We start from the raw sequence: 22,026 nt of genomic DNA on the forward strand, positions 1-22,026 counted from the left end.
TGCTATAGCTTGATATCAGTTGGATTCTTCAGGATAGCTGTACGAACAAATAATGTCAATTCCAGACAAAATGGCTAGTGTGAAAGCAACCCAGACCACAAAAAGCTGGGCTTTGTGCCACATGGCAAGCACATCCCTGCAAATAACACTCTGACCAGCTGGGATGTGGAAACTGAGTAGGGGATTCTGGGTTAAGACCACACTCTCACCTGCACTTTCAACGAACACCTTCCCTGAGGGGTTGCTATAAGGCCCTTGTCCAGCCTTGTTGGCACAGGCAACCCGAAACTTGATGTTGCTCCCCACTGGAAGATCCGTGACGTTGAAGTAGCAGTCAGCAATGCCTGAGCTGACTATTTTCCATTCATGCTCTCCTGGGAAGAGAACAGAAGGGTATCAGTGGGATGCATGTGCATTCCTCAGCTTGATGCTGCGTTCAATATATGTCTTTTGAGAGTTAGTGGTAGAGGCAAGTAAGAAAGTGACCTTTTTCAGGTGCAGTGGGTCATATCTTGGGTATGCCCACCTGTCTAGATAGATAAGGGTATCTGGCTCCTGTTCTGGAATGTGTGCTGATTCCAGTCATGACTTGGGTAGAACACAAGGAGGTTGAAATGGGCTGAGAGAACAGGGAGCCATCTTTTTCTGTCTTGATGTACCATTGGCTGTTTTGGAATGGTCAGGCAACCAGTGAATGGGGTAGCATGTGACATGTACTGGTTGTACTGTAAGCTGTAAACTTCCCTGAGAGCCAGTTTGGTATAAGCTTGCCTGAGAGCCTGGCTGTAAACGTGCTTGAGAGCCAGTTTGGTGTAGTGGTTAAGTGCACAGACTCTTATCTGGGAGAACCAGGTTTGATCCCCCACTCCTCCACTTGCAGCTGCTAGAATGGCCTTGGGTCAGCCATAGCTCTGGCAGAGGTTGTCCTTGAAAGGGCTTCTGGGAGAGCTCTCTCAGCCCCACCCACTTCACAGAGTGTCTGTTGTGGGTGAAGAAGATAAAGGAGATTGTAAGCTGCTCTGAGACTCTGACCGATTTCACACTCAGCTTACCCCACTGTCACGTTCCTCTTCTCCACGCAGCGTCCTTTGGATTTCCCACTATCTGCTCCGGCATCGCAGGAAACATTGCGGGTTTTGCGGGGCAAACAGGAACTAGTTTTTAGCGGTTTCCTTTTGCTGCGTGAAAACCACAATCTTTGCTGCAGCTCCAGAGCAGATAGTGGGAAATCCAAAGGACACTGCGCAGAGAAGAGGAACGTGGGGTGGGGGGTGGGATGGGGTAAGCTGAGTGCAAAATCAGTCTCTGATTCAGAGAGAAAGGCAGGGTATAAATCTGCCGTCTTCTTCGTCTTCTTTTCATCAGAGGGATATTGCACTGTTATGTATTGGGACTGGAGTTTGGCCTTAGGGTCAGCAGAGACTTGGCTGAGCTGGAGACCCTAAAACAAGACCCACCTGGATTCAGGAAGGAGGCCTATCAGGGATCATTGGGCCAGCTATTAACCTATAGTTGTGTGTAATGGGTTTTGGGTGGGGTTATTTGCATGCATACAAGCCTGCGAGTCAGTTCTGTTTCTATCTCACCATGCTGAATCACTGAATAAAGAGCTGAACTCATTATCTCTTGGACGTCCTCATGCTTTGAACCCAGTACATTTCAGCACATAAGGCCAAGGGGTCAATATGGTATCCTATATGGTCCCTGAAGTAGGGTTGCCGGGTCCCTCCTGGTTGCCAGTGGGGGGGAGGGTTGCTAGATCTAGTTTGGGAAACTCCTGGGGATCTGGGAAGGGAGCTTGGAGAGGACAGGGATCTTAGTGAGGTGCAATGCCACGGAGTCCATCCTCCAAACCATCCATTTTCTCCAAGGAAACTGATCTCAGTAATCTGGAGATGAGTTGTAATTCCAGGGGATCCCCAGGTCCCACCTGGAGGCTGGCATCTCTACCCTGAAGGGATGTGTAGATGTACAAGGTCCACGTGAGACCTTGATGGGAGGATAAAGGAATAACTTCTGAAGAAGAAGGTTTAGGCACAATGTCGCATAAAACCCAAAATGGAGCAAAAGAGAAGAGAGAGGCCATTTTCCCACTGACCTTACTCCGGAGCGACGTCCCTCTTCACCGCGCAGCGTCTGCGCGGATTTCCCACCAACTGCTGTGCACAACCAGGAAGAGCCACGGCTTTTGCGTCGCAGATGTAAACTGGGTTTTAGCGGTTTACATCTGCGACGCAAAAGCCGCGGCACTTCCTGGTTGTGCGCAGCAATTGGTGGGAAATCCGCGCAGACGCTGTGCGGTGAAGAGGGACGTCGCTCCCGAGTAAGGTCAGTGGGAAAACGGCCAGAGAAACTCAGACTAGGGCAGGTATATAACTAACAGAGTGTCAGCAAAGGAAACGGAAATTACTGCCACATCCAACTGATGCATACCATCCATCTTGCGTTCCAGTGTGTACGTGCATGGTGCCTGGCTATCTGCTGGCCTCCACAGAACCAAAACTGTGTTCCTGTACTTCTGGGGAATTTCTGGAGTGCCTGGTCTCCCAGGAAGCCCTGTTTGGAATAGGTATGAAAAAGACAAAATAATCAAGGTCAATTGATAGCACACCAGACATGGGACAGACATGTCTGTAGATGTCTGGGGAATCATAAGACACACTCCTTGTGCTCTTACGTGCAACAGATATTGTGCAGGAGCTGGTAGCAGTGCCCAGGGCATTTGTTGCATTGCATTCAAACAGGCCTGCATCCTTCTTAGAGGCTTTAGAGATGGTGAGCAGCTGACGGCCGTCTTTACATGCTACTATATTGAGAACGCCCTCTGATACAATGGGACACTTATCTGTGTGAGACAGAGGAATATTCAGCAAACACAACCTTATTGGACATACCGATATTATTCATACAATGCTTCCCACAGTCCTCTTCCATCCTGAACACTGCTGCTCTCTTTTTGTGTAGTTTTTGTTAAAACATTTAAGCTGCAAAAGAAGCTGGAGTATTGTTATGCTGGTTGAACCCCAAGATATCCCAATCCCAAAACAGTTAACTTGGCACTTTTGGATCCCAAAAGCATGCAGCTGTTTGCATGGCAACCAATGCCAAACGTATAGGACCTGCAGCACAGAGATCCAGGGACAGAGAAGTTCCACCTGTTTTTGTCATGGTCCAGTTATTCAGATGGCAGTTTTCAATTCAGTTCTGGAGCTTTAGGCTGTGTGTCACTTTAGTGTTTTCTTAACACTGTGGTTGGTCGGCCTTCAGCGATATCTCAGTGTGGTTGTTTGACAAGATGCCTGTTTGGCCACTAGGTAAAACTGGACAAAAATTATCCCCGAGGTGTTTACAGGATTCTTGGTAGCTGACTCAGCTGAGGCATTAGGGGACTCCTGGGAGCTGAGGCTGATTCTTGGAGCCCCACACACACACATTTTCCTCATGATACATAGCCTACCTTTCATCCACATTATACGGGGGGCAGGGCTGGCAGCAGGAAGGCAGCAGAGTTGTACTGCCTCTCCTTCTAGCAATACCTGGTCCTTCAATTTTATGTGGAAAACTGGAGGGAAGTCTGGATAAGAAAATAAAGGTAGAAGTTGGAGGAAGAGCTGGAGGAAGCTGTGAGATACTTCAAAACCGGTAGTAAAAGATTTGGTATACATCTTCTTTCATATTTTCTGTGAGAGAACGATCCCTTGAACAGTCAGGTGTATGCTATAGCTAAAACCCCAGCAGGGGATGGGGGGTGGAGGCAGAGGCGTCACTAGGGTGGGTTGCACCCTGGGGTGTAACTGATTCAAGTCACACACACCCCATTGGGCATCACCCCTTTTGGAGGGCTGCGTCACCCCCTCCCTTCCCTTTGGCTGCCTCTCAAACCAGGCAGCGCTTGCCGTAGGTGGGAGGGGAAGCGCTCTCTCTCTCACACACACACACACACACACACACACACAAACTCTCCCTTCTGTGTTTCTCGGGCAGGCGGGCGCGTGCGGTTGGGCCGAGTGCGCGTGCAGGCGCATTCCTATTCCCTGCTCCTCACTCTCTTCACTCCCTCCCTTTCTCTTCCCCTCTCCTGGCGAGGATTGGTCGCCTGGGGCCAATGAGAATGCTCTGGGGGAGGGCCGATGGCCCCCTTGGCCCCGCCCTAGTGACGCCGCTGGGTGGAGGGGACACCTGAAGCTCTTTGGGAGCTAGAATAAGCCTTCACCACTCTCATCAAATGTTTACTCAGGATGGCCTACTCTGATTTCACAAGCAGTTGTAGGCTTGCCAATCCCCAGGTCCCAGTGGGGGCTCTCCCACTTTCCCAGGCTCTTTCCCGCCCCCAGTCAGCTGGCTGGCGGGGAGAAGCCCCGCCCCCACAGCCATCATGTGCCTTTCCCCCTCCGGAGGCTTCAGTCTCTACTTGAGAAAGCCTTCTTCTTTGGATGGTGTGTCTGCGTCTTTAAGGCTGAAGGGGAGCGGGAGGGGGGAGGAGGCAGAACAACATGGCTGTGAAAGGAGCCCAGACCCTCTGTTTGTTGCACAATCCTTGCAGAGGTCCTTTGCATAGTGTGAAGGTAAACTTGAACCTTTGGCTGCCCTGTGTTACTGTGAAAAACTTGAGAGTTCAGCAACTCATGAGTAGAGGTGCCAATCCTCAGGTGGCAGCAGGGGAGCTCCGGTTTGGAGGCCCTCCAGAGCTTCAGGGTCATCAGAAACGGGGTGGGGGGGGGGAAGAAAATGTCTGCTGGGCCATAGGGTATAATGGAGAATTAATCCTGGGATATCTGGGGCTCTGGAGGGGTGGTTTTTTGAGGTAGAGGTACCAAATTTTCAGCATAGCATCTGATGAGTCTCCTCAAAATGCTTTCAAAAAGATTAGACCAGGGGGTCCAATTCTATGAGCCCCAAAAGAAGGTGCCCCTATCCTTCATTATTTCTAATATAGGGAAGGCATTAAAAAGGTATGTGGTGATGGCCAGAACTTCCTTTGGAGTTCAGTTGTGCTTGTCACAACTTTGCTTATGGCTCCACCCCCAAAGTTGCCAGATATTTCTTGAATTGGACTTGGCAACTCTAAGCAGTTGTAACTTTTTAGAAAAGCTAAATGGATGAGAGCATTCCCCCAGGTCCCCTGACTGAGCAAATATCTCTCAACAGTTCAATCCAAGAGGCATACCTGATTCGCTGAGCACATAGGGTTGGCTCACAATGACAACGCCATCTCCTCTCAGCAGGCTAGCAGGAATGTTAGGCTGTGATGCAACCTTGTCTTTCTTGGTTCGGGACATGTTCCAGCGTTCCCAGCGAGAACCACGACGCTGGCCGTCACTGGGAGCTACAGGAAGAAACGTGAGAGGGGGGCTCATTCTCACCCTGGCCAAAATATTCTATTAAATGGGCAGAGATCTGTTTGACATGGTGCTGTTTTCCCCTTGCTGTCTGTCCTCAGTGCAGGTCCTGACACTTGTATCTCCACCTCTCAAGGCCTATTACCTGTTCCAAGTACTTAGTTCAGTCTTCCCTATTGTTCTTTTATTTATTTATTAGATTCCAAAACAGTTGAGCCCCAGCACCTCTAGCGTAGCATATGGAACAAAAGTTTTTAGCCCATATACCTTTGAGGAACTTTGCACACCCACTACCAAAGCCCCTCCTCCCCAATTCATCAGTTCTTGGCTTTGGGTTGTATGTGGTTCTTCCAACTAGGGTTGCTAGGTCCCCACTGGCCCCTGGTGGGGGGTAGGGGTAGGGTTACCAGATCCAGGTTTGGAAACTTGGGAATAGAGCCTAAGGAAAACAGGGATATCAGTGGGGTACTATCCCATAGAGTCAGTCCACCCTTCAAAAGCATCCGTTTTCTCCAGGGGAACTGATATCTGCAGTCTGGAGGCTGACAGACACCCCTGCCTCAAACAGTCCCATAAAAAAGCTAATCTTCAAACCCTATTGTCTGCCATGGAAGATGGGCTTGGTTGCTTAATTTCCTGTCTCACAACTAGGGTTGCCAACCTAGAGTTGCCAATCCCCAGGTGGGGGCAGGGGATCCCCCGGTTTGGAGGCCCTCCCCCCCACTTCAGGGTCGTCAGAAAGCGGGGGGAGGGGAGGTGAATGTCTGCTGGGAACTCTGTTATTCCCTATGGAGATTTATTCCCATAGAAAATAATGGAGAATTGATCCGTGGGTATCTGGGGCTCTGGGGGGGGCTGTGTTTTGAGGTAGAGGCACCAAATTTTCAGTACAGCATCTAGTGCCTCTTCCCAAAATATCCCCCAAGTTTTAAAACGATTGGACCAGGGGGTCCAATTCTATGAGCCCCAAAAGAAGGTGCCCCTATCCTTCATTATTTCCTATGGAAGGAAGGCATTGAAAAGGTGTGCCGTCCCTTTAAATGTGATGGCCAGAACTCCCTTTGGAGTTCAATCATGCTTGTCACAGCCTTGATCTTGGCTCCACCCCTAATGTCTCCTGGCTCCACCCCCAAAGTCTCCTGGCTCCACCCCCAAAGTCCCCAGATATTTCTTAAATTGGACTTGGCAACCCTATGCCAACCTTCAGGTAGGGCATGGAGAGTTCCTGCTTTTACAACTGATCTACAGCTGGACGAGATCAGCTCTCCTAGAGAAAATGGCTACTTTGAAGGACTCTATGGTTTTGTACCATGCTGAGGCCCCTCCTGTCCCCAAACCCCACCCTCTCTCAGCTCTACCCCAAAGTCTCCAAGTTTTTCCCAACACAGATCTGGGAACTCTCTCACACACTCATGCCATTATTCTAAAAATGTTAAATAACCTGGCAACATACTAAACTCAGGCCTTGCCTGCACTCTCAGCAGAATGAGGTAGAATTCTGACGTTGTCAGAATTGGCTGTTCCACTTCTGACTGTGTATGTGCAGAGCTGGAGTTAAGAATAAACTAGGCAAGTTTATTCTCTGGAAACCACCTCCTCCCCTTTTTTTGTAGCTTTGTATTTTTTGTCTCTGTGTGTGTCCATGTAAAAGTCATGGCAACCTCTGGTGACTGACCCCTACTGGGGGCCTGGAGGATATTCAAGGAGGTGACTAAATAAAGCCTGCCCCTGCCCTCCCAACTGCTGGTATTTCAAGGAGGTCTTCCAGGGCTTTTTTTGTAGCAGGATATTAGGCCATACACCCCTGATGTAGCCAGTCTTCCAAGAGCTTACAGTAGGCCCTGTAATAAGAGCTCTATAAGCTCTTGGAGCATTGGCTACATCAGGGGTGTGTGGCCTAATATGCAAAGGAGTTACTGCTTCAAAAAAAGCCCTGTGCTACATCCAAGTACTTGCCAGAGTCAACCCTGCATAGCTTCCAAGATCTCATGAGATCGACCTTGCCTGGGCTATCAAAATCAGGGCATTCTCCAACCCTTTTGAATCTGGGTTCCCAACATTTTTGAGCCTGAGGAAACTTTTGGAATGATGAGAGGAGTGGTAAGTGCCACCAGGGGGAGGGACGGTGGCTCAGTGGTAGAGCATCTGCTTGGGAAGCAGAAGGTCCCAGGTTCAATCCCTGGCATCTCCAAAAAAGGGTCCAAGCAAATAGGCATGAAAAACCTCAGCTTGAGACCCTGGAGAGCCGCTGCCAGTCTGAGAAGACAATACTGACTTTGATGGACCAAAGGTCTGATTCAGTATAAGGCAGCTTCATATGTTCATATGTTCACCACAAAATGCTTTTAAAAGAGGCAGTGGCAAACCTCAAATGGCTGCTGCGGAAGGCAGAGCCTAATACCCCTCTCCTTGGTTTGCAAAAAAATCACGAAGCAACAACTTTTGGAAAAGCTCAGAGGCAACATCTTTTGAAAAAATGTCCAGAAAACAGCCCTGATTAGAAAAGGCCTCAACCTTTGCGTTCAAACTCAGGTAGAAGTAGGATTGCCAGCTGTGAGCTGGGGGATACTTTGAGATTTGAGAGGTGGAGCCTGGTCAGGCTTCAGCAAGGTATGATGCCATAGAGTCCACCTCCCAAAGCAGTTTTCCCCAGGTGCAACCTGGGGGCTAGCAGCCCTAGGTAGAGGGAGGGCAGTCTGAATGATTTTCCATGTTGCCTCCTCTTTATTTGGGCTGCAGTCTGGCAACAAAACCCTCCCTCGCGGTCAACTCCAGTGAAGTGCTAGTAGGAGTGCCAACCCACAGGTGCGGACTGGAGATCTGGAGTTACAACTGACCCCCAGACCACAGAGATCAGTTCCCTTGTAGAAAATGTTTGGTTTGGAGGATAGAATCTGGGGTCCTCCATGCGGGGATAAACTCTTGTGGTTTCTCTGTTACTGGTGTATCTGCAGATTAAGATGGGGCTTCCACATGGCAAGTTTCCCTGCCCCGATGCCCAGAAGCAGAGCTTTTTTTGTAGGAAAAGCCCAGCAGGAACTCATTTGCATATTAAGCCCCACCCCCTGATGCCAAGCCAGCCAGAACTGCATTCCTGTGCCTTCCTGCTAAAAAGAAAAACAAAAAACCCTGTCCAGAAGTAGCCAACCCTAGAAATCCCCTAGATTTCCAGGGCTTTGGCAATTTTTTTTTTTAATATCAGTATTAGAATATTGTTATACTGATATACCATTCCAATAATAGGAGGAGCAGATTCTCTGTGTTCCTAGTCACTAACCCTTTCTCTTGGAAAATATGCCTTTTTTCTTCTGTCTGCATTTCTCCCAGCGAGACTGATCGCTGCAGTCCAGACTATGGACTATGCCATTCCAGACAGCAGGGAGGTAAAATGTTTGAATGCCTGCACAAAATGCTTTCTATATATACAAAACCAGCATGTCAAATGGGTTCTGTGTGTGCATGTATAAAGAACTGTCAGGTCACAACCAACTTACAGTATCCCCCAGCAAGGGGCTTTCAAGGCAAGTGAGAAGCAAAGATGGTTTGCCATTGCCTTTCTCTGCACAGTCTTTCTTGGTGGTCCCTCATCCAAGTATTGGCCCTGCTTAGCTCCCAATATCTATATCATGTCACCATCCCTCCCCAGGGAAGTTCTACAGTGGCCTTTCCCCTTTAATATGCATCTGGTGTGTTTCAAGAATATTTTAGGTCAGGAAGTATTTAAACATTTTAATCCCATATGTAGTCCAAAACGGTAGAGTTCAGCAACAAGGCACATCACATGGGGCTCCTGCTCACCTGCTTTAGGCCTAAAGCTAGAAGGCGGATGATGAATCCCTCACACCATCTTTTTTACACATCTGCACAGCAATATATTCAATTTGCTCCCTGCCCCAGTGCTCACCATTGCCTGTGGATGAGTCAGACTGGAAGGACTCTGTGGAAGGTACATTGGCAGATTGGGCTGCCAGCTGGTTCTGTGGGATGCCCACCTGACGAAGATTCTCACCCTCAGAATTTGCCCGGCGTAGCTGAGAAATCAACGGAATTCTCTTCTCAGGCTGTCTGACATGGTCACCAACTGTGAATGTGTGGTCTTCTTCAGCATGCTGCTGTGAATGGCTACGTAGATGTGTGGAGAGGCGCTCCATGGTGGTGCCGATCTTCCTGCGTACAGCCATGACAGGTGACTCGCTGGATCCTGGCTCGGACTGCAGGCTATCTGAGTCCTTTTTGTCCTTGGACACCAGGCCCCTGGGAAGCCGCTGGCCCTGGACTGTGGTTCCCCCTGTTTCCTCTGCCTTGACCTTCCTTCTCTCAGCAGGGGGAGTGCGTCGGAGTCGCATTGACATCCTGCGAATAAAACCAGTTTCTTTCTCCACCTCATGCAGGTCTTGTACTGAATGAGAGCGTTCACCGAGGCGCCGAGAGGCCACAGTCTTGGAAAGCTCTAGTGGAGCACCCACTGGGCCTGGCCGATAGATGCCTTCTTCCCTCACCAGAGGCCCAGCCAGCTGCCGCTCCTCTGACCTGGAAAGTAGTTTACGGCCCCTGCTGAGGGAACCTTCCCGGCTTCTCTTGAACTTGGCTTCAAACACCTCTTCAGAATCAATGTCCAGGATGTGTTCAGTACTAGAGGAGCGAGCTGGAACAGATGACTCTTTGCCAGACATCTCAGCTGCCACCTTGGCATAAATGGCAGTATGGGATTGCATATCTGTTAAGGAATCTTGGGATACACTTTCTGCGGCAGCAACAGAAGAGTCTGAAGCCTCTTGAGCTGGAAGCATGATGGATTGCATAACCTCAGCATAGGCAGAACGTTTTGGCGCTGAGCTACCAGGAGTTGGTGAAATTTGTGTGAGTGGTATTGATTCCCTTGGGGAAACTATGGCTTTTACAGATATTGGGGTATCAGGTTTGGTGGACCTGGCCAGTGGCTTGTCCTCAGAGCCTCTGGCTGTTGATCTCCGCAAACTAGGCCTAGTGTTAGGCTTTGTTGACTCTTCCATCTCAGGGGTGGGTGGCTTGGAGGGAACCTCATGTGGTGTGTGTGGTCTGGACTCATTCAAAGCTGAGAGTGATGGTGTCTCTTTTAATCTCTGGGCCTCAGTGTGTGCCAAGGGGATTTCTAGAGGTGCTCCAGAGCGGCGGTGCAGGATAACAGGCTCCCCATCACCTTGGCTGAAGGAGCTGCTCTTCTGGAGGAGGCGCCCCTCAGGGGGCAGTTGCTGAGGAGCTGCCTCACTAGATGCTGCACGCACCATCTTATGTCCAGGGGACAGCTGTTTCTCCAACCTGGGAGGCCTTGGCATCTTCTTCTCAAGGCCAAGTGTTTCTAGTAGGGGTCCTCGCAAGCCACTTAGTTTGCCGTCCACAGGACTGCCACGTAGCAAGCGTTGGCGCATGAGCTCCAAACGCTGAGTGTATTCTTCCTCAGGCAAGCCACCCTTCCTGCGGTACAATGTCCCAGGACTGGGGCTCCGACGGGGCAACTCCATGGAGGCTGCCTTGGTCAGTCTTTTACGGGAATGAGACTGATACTCAGCTTCATCCGAAGGAAGGCTAAGCAATAGAGCACTATCTGCAGAACTGCCACGACGCAGCTCCCCCTTGCGTGAAGTCTTGTCTGATGATTCTGGGGAATCCAAACTAGAACCTTTTTTCAGGGCCTTCCTGGGATATTCAGGCCTCTTCCTAATGTCATGAGCCTCCTCATCAGAACAACCAGGCTCTTCAGCATCTGTGGAGCGCTTCCGTGGCAGCAAACCCTTTTGCCTCCTGACAGAGGATTCCACCTCTTCCTTTCTCTTGGTGTCTACTGCAGCTTCCTGTCCTTCATCCTGCCATTCCATGGATGTACCTTCTTCATCCACTGGAGTACCATCTGGGCCCAGAGGCTCATCATCTGTGGGGATCTCAGTGAGGGACACGCGAGAACCAGAAAATTCAAGCTGAAGGGGCATGGGGATATAGGGCAATTCTTCTGGGTCATCAGAGTCGGAAGACGAAGACAGTACTGAACTCTCTTTGAGAAGGCGTGGCACAGCAATGGACAAGTGGCTGGATGTATCCTCCAGAAGCTCAGGGATAGGCCGTGGCACCATGTTGCACTTGTAACTAATCTGGGAGCGCTGGGGAGAGAAAGCATATTTGAGGTGGGGGGGAGATACATGCTGGAGTACAAGCCCCCATCACATCTTCACCTTCCATTACAAGGCTTTTCCCTCTCAGCTTGTACTGATGTACCCAAAGATATTCGTCTTTGATACCCCCTGTTGTAGGGGCTAGGAAATGCATAGGAAATATAATATGGGAAGAACTTGGTTCAGGAGACTGTGTGTGTTGAGGGAGATTTCAATCACAAGATAAGGATCCACCCATTCAAAGCCAAAAAGGCCCATTGCTGCTTCTTTGTTTTTGCAGAAAACAGGGAAATCATAGAGCGTTTTCTCACTGACCTTACTCGGGAGCGATGTCCCTCTTCACCGCGCAGCGTCTGCGCGGATTTCACACTAATTGCTCCGCAGAACCCGGAAGAGCCGCAAAGTCCCGCGGCTTTTGCGTTGCAAATGTAAACTGGCCAAAAACCAGTTTACATTGCGACGCAAAAGCCGCGGGACTTTACGGCTCTTCCGGGTTCTGCAGAGCAATTAGTGCGAAATCCGCGCAGATGCTGCGCGGTGAAGAGGGACGTCGCTCCCGAGTAAGGTCAGTGAGAAAACGCCCTTAGTCTTTCACACACAACCATGGCAAACTGGGACAAAATGATAAAAGAATAATAGTATGAGGAGAGACAGTGTGGTAAATATGAACTCGACATATCATGGAAATATGGGTTCCTCTGATATGTTTGGCATATGAATATTTACAGGTAATGTGCAGAATATCCTAGGAGTTATATAGACTTAGTGAACAGCAAAATATTTTTAAGATAAATCAAGACAATGTGCTGAGACAAGATTAAGCACTCTGGTTGGTTACGCAAACCCATTTTATTTTTATTTTATTCATTTTTACCTCACCTTTCTCCCCAGTGGAGATCCAAAACAGCTTATATTGTTCTCATCTCCTCCATTTAATCCTTATAACAACCTTGTGGGGTGGGTTAGGCCGAAAGTGAATGACTGGCCCAAGGTCATCAGCAAACTTCCATGGTAGACTGGGGATTCGTACCTATCCAAACAGATCCTAGTCTGACACTCTAAGCCAGGGGTCCTCAAACTACGGCCCGCGGGCCAGATGCGGCCTGCTGAGGACGTTTATGCGGCCCGCCGGGTTATGGCAAAATCAGACCGGAAGTGACGTTCGACCTAAACTCGCGCTAGCAACGCACACTTCTGGCACTGGGCTGAGGCGACGGAGACAGAGTGTGAGGTGATACCGAGGTGAGGTGAGTTCCCAGGCCGGGGTGTGTGGTGTGGGGAAGGGAGAGAGATGCAGAAGACGGAGAACTGACGGCCCGCGGCCTTGTACAGTAACGGCAGTCCGGCCCTCCAACAGTCTGAGGGACAGTGAACTGGCCCCCTATTTAAAAAGTTTGAGAACCCCTGCTCTAAGCAATACACTGTGCTGATTTTGAGATTACAAAAACCGGCACAAAACTACAAGAACGTTGCATTCAAATGGGTTAGAGGATCCAACTTCCCACCCAGTAGATGCCACACAAACACCCCCCTCTAAGTTTTGATTTTTCTTACACTATCATCATTAGGCTTCCCAATCCCCAGGTCCCAGCGGGGGATCCCCTGTTTTTACAGGCTTCTCCCCTGCCCCCCACAGCCAGCTGGCCGGTGAGGGAAGCCCCGCCCCCACAGTCACCATGAAGTGTTAGAGCTCCTGCAGGTTTAGAAACCTGCAAACAGTTTTTAAAATGTGTGCCTTTAAGGCTGAGCAGGAAGCAGGAAACAGGAAGGGCTTCATGGGGAAGGGTCAGTAACAGTTTTGTAGGAGAACGGCCCCTCCCTTTCTTTTGCTTTCAATTTTTCAGAGCAAGTAAACTTCTGCAGGAACAAGACCCCGTAAGTATTTGTGTGTGTGAGAGAGAGGGAGGGGGCAGGGGATTCCCTGGTTTGGAGTCCCTCCCTCCGCTTTAGAAAGCGTGTGGGGGGGGAAATGTCTACTGGGAACTCTATTATTCCCTGTGGAGAACGATTCCTATAGGGAATAATGGGGAATTGATCCGCGGGTATTGGGGGCTCTGGGGGTGCTATTTGTTGAGGCAGAGGCACCAAATTTTTAGTATAGCATCTAGTGCCTCTGCCCAAAATACCCCCCCAAGTTTCAAAACGATTGGACGAGGGGGTCCAATTCTATGAGCCCCAAAATATGGTGCCCCTATCCTTCATTATTTCCTATGGAAGAAAGGCATTTGAAAAGGTGAGCTCAGCTGTCCCTTTAAATGTGATGGCCAGAACTCCCTTGGAGTTCAATTATGCTTGTCATACCCTTGTTCTTGGCTTCACCCCAATGTCTCCTGGCTCCGCCCCCAAAGTCCCCAGATATTTCCTGAATTGGATTTGGCAACCCTAATCATCACCCGACCTCACTGATCTCCCTTGCACATTTTAGCTGTCTTTACAAGCATCCAGCTGCCCCCCCCCCATTACCAGCTCAACTCACCGTTGACTGAGACTTAGCTACAGCTCCAAATTTGTCACCGTCCAGGTTCCCTTCTTGTGTGCTGCTGCTTGCCCTCCAAGATGCTTGTTGTGGCAAGATATCTTTGTCACCCAAGTCACCTTTTCCAATGAGCAGTGGAATATCTCACCTGGTTTATACCCTTACTCACAACAAATACTGGCATATTGCTCATTCCACATGTCTAGGCGCCTGAACCATTACTTCAAAAGAGAGAAAAATGGGTGCTGGTGTACGCAGCAGCAAACCTTTGCCCTGTTAAGGGCACTGCTTCCTATCCCAAAATAGGGTTCAATAATTAGTGTGCCGTGTAACATATATGTTACAAACATTCCAAAACAGCAAATGTGTTACAAATGTGTTTGCAACTATGAATATTATGGGGACATAATATTCCCCATGCCCATGCATGGGGACTCACCAAGGCTCTCCCAGTTTGTTTTGTAGACAGCCTAATTTCATCTTCCTTTCCTTTCCCCATTCTTGCTCATTTAGAAATTTGCAAGTTCTAACCAAACGACCTTAACTACCCCCACTTCACTTGCTGCCTGCCAAGGGATTTTCCGTTTCCATCACTAAATTTACCTGCCACCTTCTACGAGATATGAAGAGCTTGAGATGATCCGTGCTGATGCTCTTCCCCTTTGCCAGTGTCTGAAAGGAAGGGAAATGGAAGCAGGCTCAGGCATTCAGAAATAGCAGCTTTTGTTCCATGTTAATGTGGCAAGAGGCTGAACTGGAAGGAACCTGCCCTCCCATTCCTCACATTTTCTCCTGTCCAGACAATCACCACTACCATTTCAAACCAGTGTAAGTCCCACCAGTTAGACTCACCTTAAACCAAGGATGTTCTAGGGTCTGCTCTGCATTGGGCCTCCTGTTTAAAAGGATAGGAAGAAATCAGGGTATGGAAACAGCATTCACTGGACTAGACTAAAGGATAGGTGTGTTTAGCAGATTCCACAGTTCCTCAACAGCAAACCTGGAGGAAGCTCATTCCCTTCCCCTACCCAGCCTCTCAGTTGTCTCCTCCAAAGGAAGAATAACTTGGCCTGATTCCTCCTTTTCTCCCAATGCATCTTCTTTTCTAGAGTCTAATCGTATGACCAAATAAGGAATTGCCTGGCTTTTTAGGATAGCAAACATCCTCACTGCTTGCATGGAAGTCAGGATGAGGATATTTGATGGTTGGCGGAGGATTGGCCACAAGGGGGAATCTCTTTCCAACAGAAGATGATGATGATGATGATGAAGAAGAAGGCTGCAGATTTATACCCTGCCCTGCTCTCTGAACAGAGCCCCGTGGTGCAGAGCGGTAAAGCTGCAGTGCTGCAGTCCTAAGCTCTGCTCACGACCTGAGTTCGATCCCGGTGGAAGCTCGGTTCAGGTAGCCGGCTCGTGGTTGACTCAGCCTTCCATCCTTCCGAGGTTGGTAAAATGAGTACCCAGCTTGCTGCGGGAAAAGTGTAGATGACTGGGGAAGGCAATGGCAAATCTCCCCGTAAAAAGTCAGCCATGAAAACGTGAAAGCAACGTCACCCCAGAGTTGGAAATGACTGGTGCTTGCACAGGGGACTACTTTTACCTTTTTATACTTTTTCTTTGACTCAGAGACTCAGTGGCTTACAATCTCCTATATCTTCTCCCTCCACAACAGACACCCTGTGATGTGGGTGGGCCTGATAGGGCTCTCGCATCAGCTGCCCTTTTAAGGGCAACTCCTACGAGAGCTATGGCTAACTCAAGGCCATTCCAGAAACTGCAAGTGGAGGAGTGGGGAATCAAACCCGGTTCTCCCAGATAAGAGTCCGCACACTTAACCACTACACCAAATTGGCTCTCTGAGGAGATGGGAGACTGAAATTCTACTTGTGACCCACTGAGAGGTGTTTTTTCTTTCTTCCCCACTAGAGACGTGGGGCTTACTTTCTGCCTCAGTGAAGGCAAGGCCTTGCTCTGCATTGTCTGGGAGAAGGAGTATGGGAATCTTCCTTGTGCCAGAGCAGATGAAGGCCTCTTATCCCACCCAGGAGGAAGCTCATAGGACCCAGTTACTCACAGATGATCATTGACCAGCACTTTGATAACAAAGCCTTTCGCCTCTCGTGTCAGTCCTGTGAACATGCTCTCCTCAAAAGCTACGTTGTAGTTGCGGATGTTCATGAGTGTGGTTTTGTCATTCTCACCCACAAATGGAGAGATCCCTGTAAGGCTACAAAGGGAAACAGAAAAATTCTCAGCAGAATACCCAGCAAGTAAATCTGGGGCACATTGTCTGCGGTTTCTGTGCCCCACCATTTATGGATGCAGGTGTGGCAATTATCAAGGCCCCCTGAAACCTCAGTTTCCACCCTGGCATCAGAGGAGTTAGGTTTTGTGGACAGCACTCTGCCAGGTGCATAGGGATGGAATGATTAAGACTGTGGTCTTGCTCCTTGTGGAACCTGCTAAATGTGATTTGGAGTATATAGGAAAGCCCTGGATAAGGGTAGCAAAAAACTGAGGCTTACCATAGGTATGTGATGACTCCCAGTGGCCTGTAACAATGAGAAGAGGCAGAATTTCAGGGTTTGCACAGAATATCCTAGGAGCCAAGTTACATGGATTTGTTGGACCGCATGCTTGGCAATCATAAGAGAAGATGCCTCTGGCTAGAAGATTGTGTAAACCCACATGCTTTTTTGGAGCGAGTCTACAATGTCAGGCCATTCTAGTGCCAGCACTGTTTGGATCTGCCTAGGGTTATAAAGAGGGTAACATAGCATGCCCTCATGCCCCAAATTGGCCTCATACAAAAATGAGACACATGCTCTCCTTTAGCAAATGGTGGATCCTGATCAGCTGGATTCCAAGTGAAGTAGGTTACACAGTCTATTCCTCTGAGACACTTCTATTTTGACATGCATGTGCATGCATGAACATATATACACACACACACACACACTGCCTCTGTGCATAATGTTCTTCATGCAAGCCAACAGTCAAGAGCCCAACGTAAATGTCCCTTCTGCCCTCAGCAGGTAGAACACTTTCTCACATATATGCTAAGCACATTTACAATTGAAAATTCTCTATTCCCTGAACGTGCTCAATACCCAATCTCAGGATTCCCCCTTTTCAGCATGCTCCTTTCTGGTACCTTCCTTCAGAGATACATAAGGTACATGCACAGACAAATATTACATTGTGCAGTTTCCTCTGTTTACCAAATATCGGTGACAGCGGTGACAGGACTCTGGCTGATGATCTCGGGGCTTACAAATTCGGGGGTGCCATACTTGCAGTACTGTGCCTCGTCTGGAGTCAGCTCCTGGGCATTGCCAAAATCACAGATCCTCACCTGATCACTGCCTGGTTCAGCTAACAGTAGGTTTTCAGGCTGTGCAGAAGAACAGGGTACAGAAGTAGTAAGGAAGGTGCCCTAGTAAAACAGCTGTTAGCTAAGCAAAAGTCACCCACACCAGTGAAATGTCTAGACCTGAGGCAAGATCTTACCAGTGACACCAATGGCCAGACATCACATAAATCATCAGGGGTTGCCATGTTAGTCTATGGTAGTCATTAAAACAGGAGTCTACTAGCCGGGCCTAACAAATTCCGTCTGGTTAAATGAGCTTTGAGTCAACATGTTCTCAAATACATGTTGTTAGTCTTCAAGGTGCTACTGGACCTGTTTGGTCATGGGAGATGCCCTTAAATTGCAGCCATCTTATGGCAACCCCATTGGGTTTCCAGGGCAAGAGACAAACAGAGGTGTCTACCATTGCCTGCCTCCATGTAGCAGCCCTGGTGGTCCTTCCTTGGTGGTCTCCCACCCAAGTGATAGTGAGGGCTGATCCTGCTTAGCTTCCAAGATCAGATGAGCCTGATGGTTCCTTTCACCAGAGCACTGCAGTTAACCTTGTATTATGCAGTCTAAATATGTTTGGTAATACCACATGACTCAGGAATTATGCAGTCCAAATATGTTTGTTAAAACTACATGGCTCCACTGTGCTTCGCCGTGACTCTGTACTTGTATCCAGCTTTTATCCACTTTTTCCTTATGAAAATGGCCCCTCTGGTTAATCTTCACGCTTTTTGACACTGATGAATGTGTCCCTCCACTGTTTATGTTCTTCCTCATCCTGGTTGATACTAGAGCTGTTTTAATGCCCCATATTATCTCCTAGGAAGCCTCTGAGTTTTCTTGTCAGATCACCTTCCATCTGCTCTTCAGTATGCTAACCATCCCGAGTTTCTGAATTCTGTCAAAGATATATTAGGTAGAGGTTTTCCTGCCTCAGGGCAGGACTGGCTAAGCCTCTTTAGGGCCCCTTCTGAATCCAATTCGCGCAATCACTGTCCTACTTTCGCTTGCCTCTGGCAGAATTCACATCCCTTGGATTTATTCTTTCCTTCTACTACCCTCATAGTTGGAGCCAGGATCCTAAAGTGTGTCTCCTGGGTCTGTCTGTACACGGAGATGCTCTGTGAACCTAACCACAATACCTTTATTAAGGAAACCGTTCTCTATGCTGCCCTCAGGGCTCTCAGCTACCCACCCCAATATATCATTCCGTTCTCACAGTGATGAAAGAAGATAATAGCTTTACCCAGAACTCTTAGAATGTTTTGTCTTTACTTAGTAATTTGACTGAAATGTTGACTGGAACTCCACTGTGCTCTGCCGTGACTCTGTACTTGTCCATTCTGCTCCATTGTTACTACTGAGGCATGATTTATATGCTGCTAAGCGGGAGCCGTTTTGGTATTGTCTGCTCACCCTGGGTAATGTCTACTGGGAGAAACTATGTGGAATGGAGAGATGGCCCTGGTTATTTTTAGCCCCAGCACTGTTATTTCATAGGGCTGTGTAGTTCTAGTGATAGAAATAACCACATAATTAATCTCCTGCGTTTGATTCTTCTCTTCAGACATAACTAGTACAGTATGGGACAGTATGAAAAAAAGTCAAGAGGCGATCAGCACCAAACCAAGACACAGATCAGCATTTGCTTTCTTTACACATGTTAGATTTGCCTGGATCTGGCAGAAAGTTTCATACTCCCATGGTGCACTGCTCTGGAGTCCAGGCAGTTCCCCTGTCTTCTCGTTCTTCCTTCACATTAAATCTTTCCAGATGTCAGCTGTGAGTTTACCACTGGGAACCCAAATCTCAAGTGCAAGGGACCCCAATTCAGAGCAGGACCATGATCTTCCCTTTGTGCCATGTTCCTGACTGGAAATGCCCCTGGGATGCTATCTGTCTCACTGAAAAACCCACATGAACCCCCACTTGGGCCGTTTCAGGTCAGAAAATGACTCAGGGGAAGGCTTAAACCTATTCTCATTGCATACCATGGTCCCAATCCAAATGGGACCCCTGTACACTTGGGAACTGAGTTTTCAGTAGGAAACTCACAGCTGGCATCTGATTGGAGAGGCTCTGAAAGGACCAGTGTTCCCTCTAAGCTGAGTTAGCGTGAGCTAGCTCGCAGATTTTTAGCATCCTACTCACAGATTTTTGTCTTAGCTCAGGAAGGATGACCCCTGAGCACACTAATTTATGCAGTAGCTCACAATTTTATTCCAGTAGCTCACAAAGTTGAATTTTTGCTCACAAGACTCTGCAGCTTAGAGGGAACGTTGGAAAGGACATGTAGAAAGACTCCTTAGGCCCTCAGACTACATCTCTTAACAAGTTGTACTGTCTTCCCAGTTCATTTAAATGGTACAAACTGGGATGGAAAATATTAACTTGTATATATTGATGGGGTCTGAACTGCTAATGACTGACCAAGAGATTTGGAGTTTGTTAATAGCTTGATGAAAATATTAGGTTAGTGTGTGGCAGCAGCTTAAAAGTGTCAGATTCTCTGCTAAGGCTTATAAAGGGGTTGAAAATTAAACAGCAAGTATTATAGGGTCTTTAAGAAGCTCTATGATATGGCTGCCTTTGGAATATTGTGTATAATTGGAGTATTGTGTATAGATTGATGTATCTCAAACAGAATATTTAGTGCTGGGAAATGTGCAGAAAGGGCAACCAAAATGACCCAGGATTGGAGTACCTTCCCCAAAAGGAAAGGCAAAAGAGTAAAGGTGGGGGGGTTTTTTTGTTTTTATTAGGGTTTGTAGAATCTTTTGGGCTCAAGTGCCGTGTTCTACTGGAGAAAGTTTTTCTTCCAGACGTTTCATTCTCAGCTGCGGAGAACATCCTCAGTGGCGTTGCAGCCAGAGCAGGTGCTCTGACCTTCTTGGCTGCTATGCATTGAGTGAGGCCAGGGCTGCTGGAGAGCTGCTATTTCTATTGCCTATTTCTATTGCCCTTTCACCACACCCCCTCCAGCCTAGAAATAGCAGCTCTCCAGCAGCCCTGGCCTCACTCAATGCACAGCAGCCAAGAAGGTCAGAGCGCCTGCTCCGGCTGCAACGCCACTGAAGATGTTCTCCGCAGCCAAGAACGAAACGTCTGGAAGAAAAACTTTCTCCAGTAGAACAGGGCACTTGAGCCCGAAAGATTCTACAAACCCTAATGATGATGCCAGCCGTGAAAACCTGAATTTTTTTTGTTTTGTTTACTAAAAAAAATTACTGATCCTATGTCACCAAGTATCATAGTAGCCATCGGTGTTGCTGTACCATACAATAAGCTCACCAGTACTTCTATGGCTGCTATGTCTTTCTACAGTTTCAGCATTATGACTGGTCTGCAGCGGCTGTATAACAGTGATTCAGTCATTGCAGGCTCCTGTCAGTATTGCTACAATTAATCTGAAGGCTTCAGAGTCAGGAAAATTTCAGTCCCAAGTCAGGATCAAGGCTTACCTTCTTTACAGTTAGATTCAAATCCAATAGCACCTTTGAGACCAACAAGATTTTTAGGGCATAAGCTTTGGAAAGCCAAAGCTCCCTTCAGGAGATCTGAGTCATTTTGTCTCAGTCAGAAGGTCAGAGGGGCTTCGTAAAAGATGCAGAGGGGAAATGTTTGGGGGCAGAAAATTAGCATCTGTAGCGTAGTGTAGGGCTGAAGAGGAAACATAGGTTTCTTATTTCTCTACAGAAGCTAATTTACAGCACTCCTCCCACCTCCTGACTGGGATAAAAAGACTCAGATCTCCAATTCCTACTCTGACTCTTGAAAGCTTATACCAGGGGTCCTCAACCTATGGCCCGCGGGCCAGATGCGGCCCGCTGAGGACGTTTATGCGGCCCGCCGGGTTATGGCAAAATCAGACCAGAAGTGACGTTCGACCTAAACTTGCGTTAGCAATGCACACTTCCGGCACTGGGCTGAGGCGGCGGAGACAGAGTGTGAGGTGATACCAAGGTGAGGTAAGTTCCCAGGCCAGGGTGTGTGGTGTGGGGAAGGGAGAGAGATGCAGAAGACGGAGAACTGACAGCCCGCGGCCTTGTACAGTAACGGCAGTCCGGCCCTCCAACAGTCTGAGGGACAGTGAACTGGCCCCCTATTTTAAAAGGTTGAGGACCCCTGGCTTATACCATGAAAATCTTGTTGGTTTGGAAGGTGCTAGGCTCAAATCTAATGGTTCTACACCAGACCAACACAGCTACCCTCTGAAACGGTCTTCTTTACAAATTCCAAGTTATTCTGGATCTAGCAGGCAGATTTTTTTCCCCCTTGATAAATAGTATATTGTTAAGAACAGAAGTGTTTATTGTGCTGGTCTCACAACACCGTAAAGGTCCCAGGCAACAAAACAGGGCAATCGACAACCTGGCTGAGCCAGACAGACAAGGAATGTAGGTCAAGCCCAGGATTGACCTCAGGAGGACATGCTGGGATGGACTCACCTTAATATCAAGGTGCAGGATGGCATGATGGTGGAGGTAGCTGATGCCCTCCAGGACTTGGCGCATATAGGAGCGTATCTGCAGGGGAAATAATCCAAGGAAAAAGTCATAGTAAATTATGAACGAAAGAGGAGACCTCATTAGCTTCACAGATACTGACTACGGAAAACAGGAGCCCTCCCCCCACTGACATTATAATGAATGCCTGCTATACTTCTGTAGACCACCTACAACGCCTGTCTGAAAAATT

At 48.3% G+C, this 22,026-nt stretch overlaps 1 protein-coding gene across 3 annotated transcripts in view; it reads right to left on the bottom strand.

The window, feature by feature from the left end:
* The window catches only part of SPEG (striated muscle enriched protein kinase), a 171,270-nt gene that overhangs the window by 15,797 nt on the left and 133,447 nt on the right, over positions 1-22,026 (bottom strand). For all 3 annotated transcript variants that reach the window (XM_060261605.1, XM_060261609.1, XM_060261606.1), the window contains 12 exons: positions 21,777-21,854; positions 17,186-17,358; positions 16,490-16,516; positions 16,039-16,191; positions 14,814-14,856; positions 14,565-14,633; positions 9,244-11,473; positions 5,168-5,326; positions 3,458-3,574; positions 2,678-2,845; positions 2,434-2,556; positions 210-374 (listed from right to left, as the gene is read on the bottom strand). In XM_060261605.1, the coding sequence (XP_060117588.1) occupies positions 210-374; positions 2,434-2,556; positions 2,678-2,845; positions 3,458-3,574; positions 5,168-5,326; positions 9,244-11,473; positions 14,565-14,633; positions 14,814-14,856; positions 16,039-16,191; positions 16,490-16,516; positions 17,186-17,358; positions 21,777-21,854 (3,505 nt within the window). The remainder of the gene's footprint in view (positions 1-209; positions 375-2,433; positions 2,557-2,677; positions 2,846-3,457; positions 3,575-5,167; positions 5,327-9,243; positions 11,474-14,564; positions 14,634-14,813; positions 14,857-16,038; positions 16,192-16,489; positions 16,517-17,185; positions 17,359-21,776; positions 21,855-22,026) is intronic.

Source organism: Heteronotia binoei, chromosome 21, assembly GCF_032191835.1.
Source record: "Heteronotia binoei isolate CCM8104 ecotype False Entrance Well chromosome 21, APGP_CSIRO_Hbin_v1, whole genome shotgun sequence".
NCBI classification, from domain to species: domain Eukaryota; kingdom Metazoa; phylum Chordata; class Lepidosauria; order Squamata; family Gekkonidae; genus Heteronotia; species Heteronotia binoei.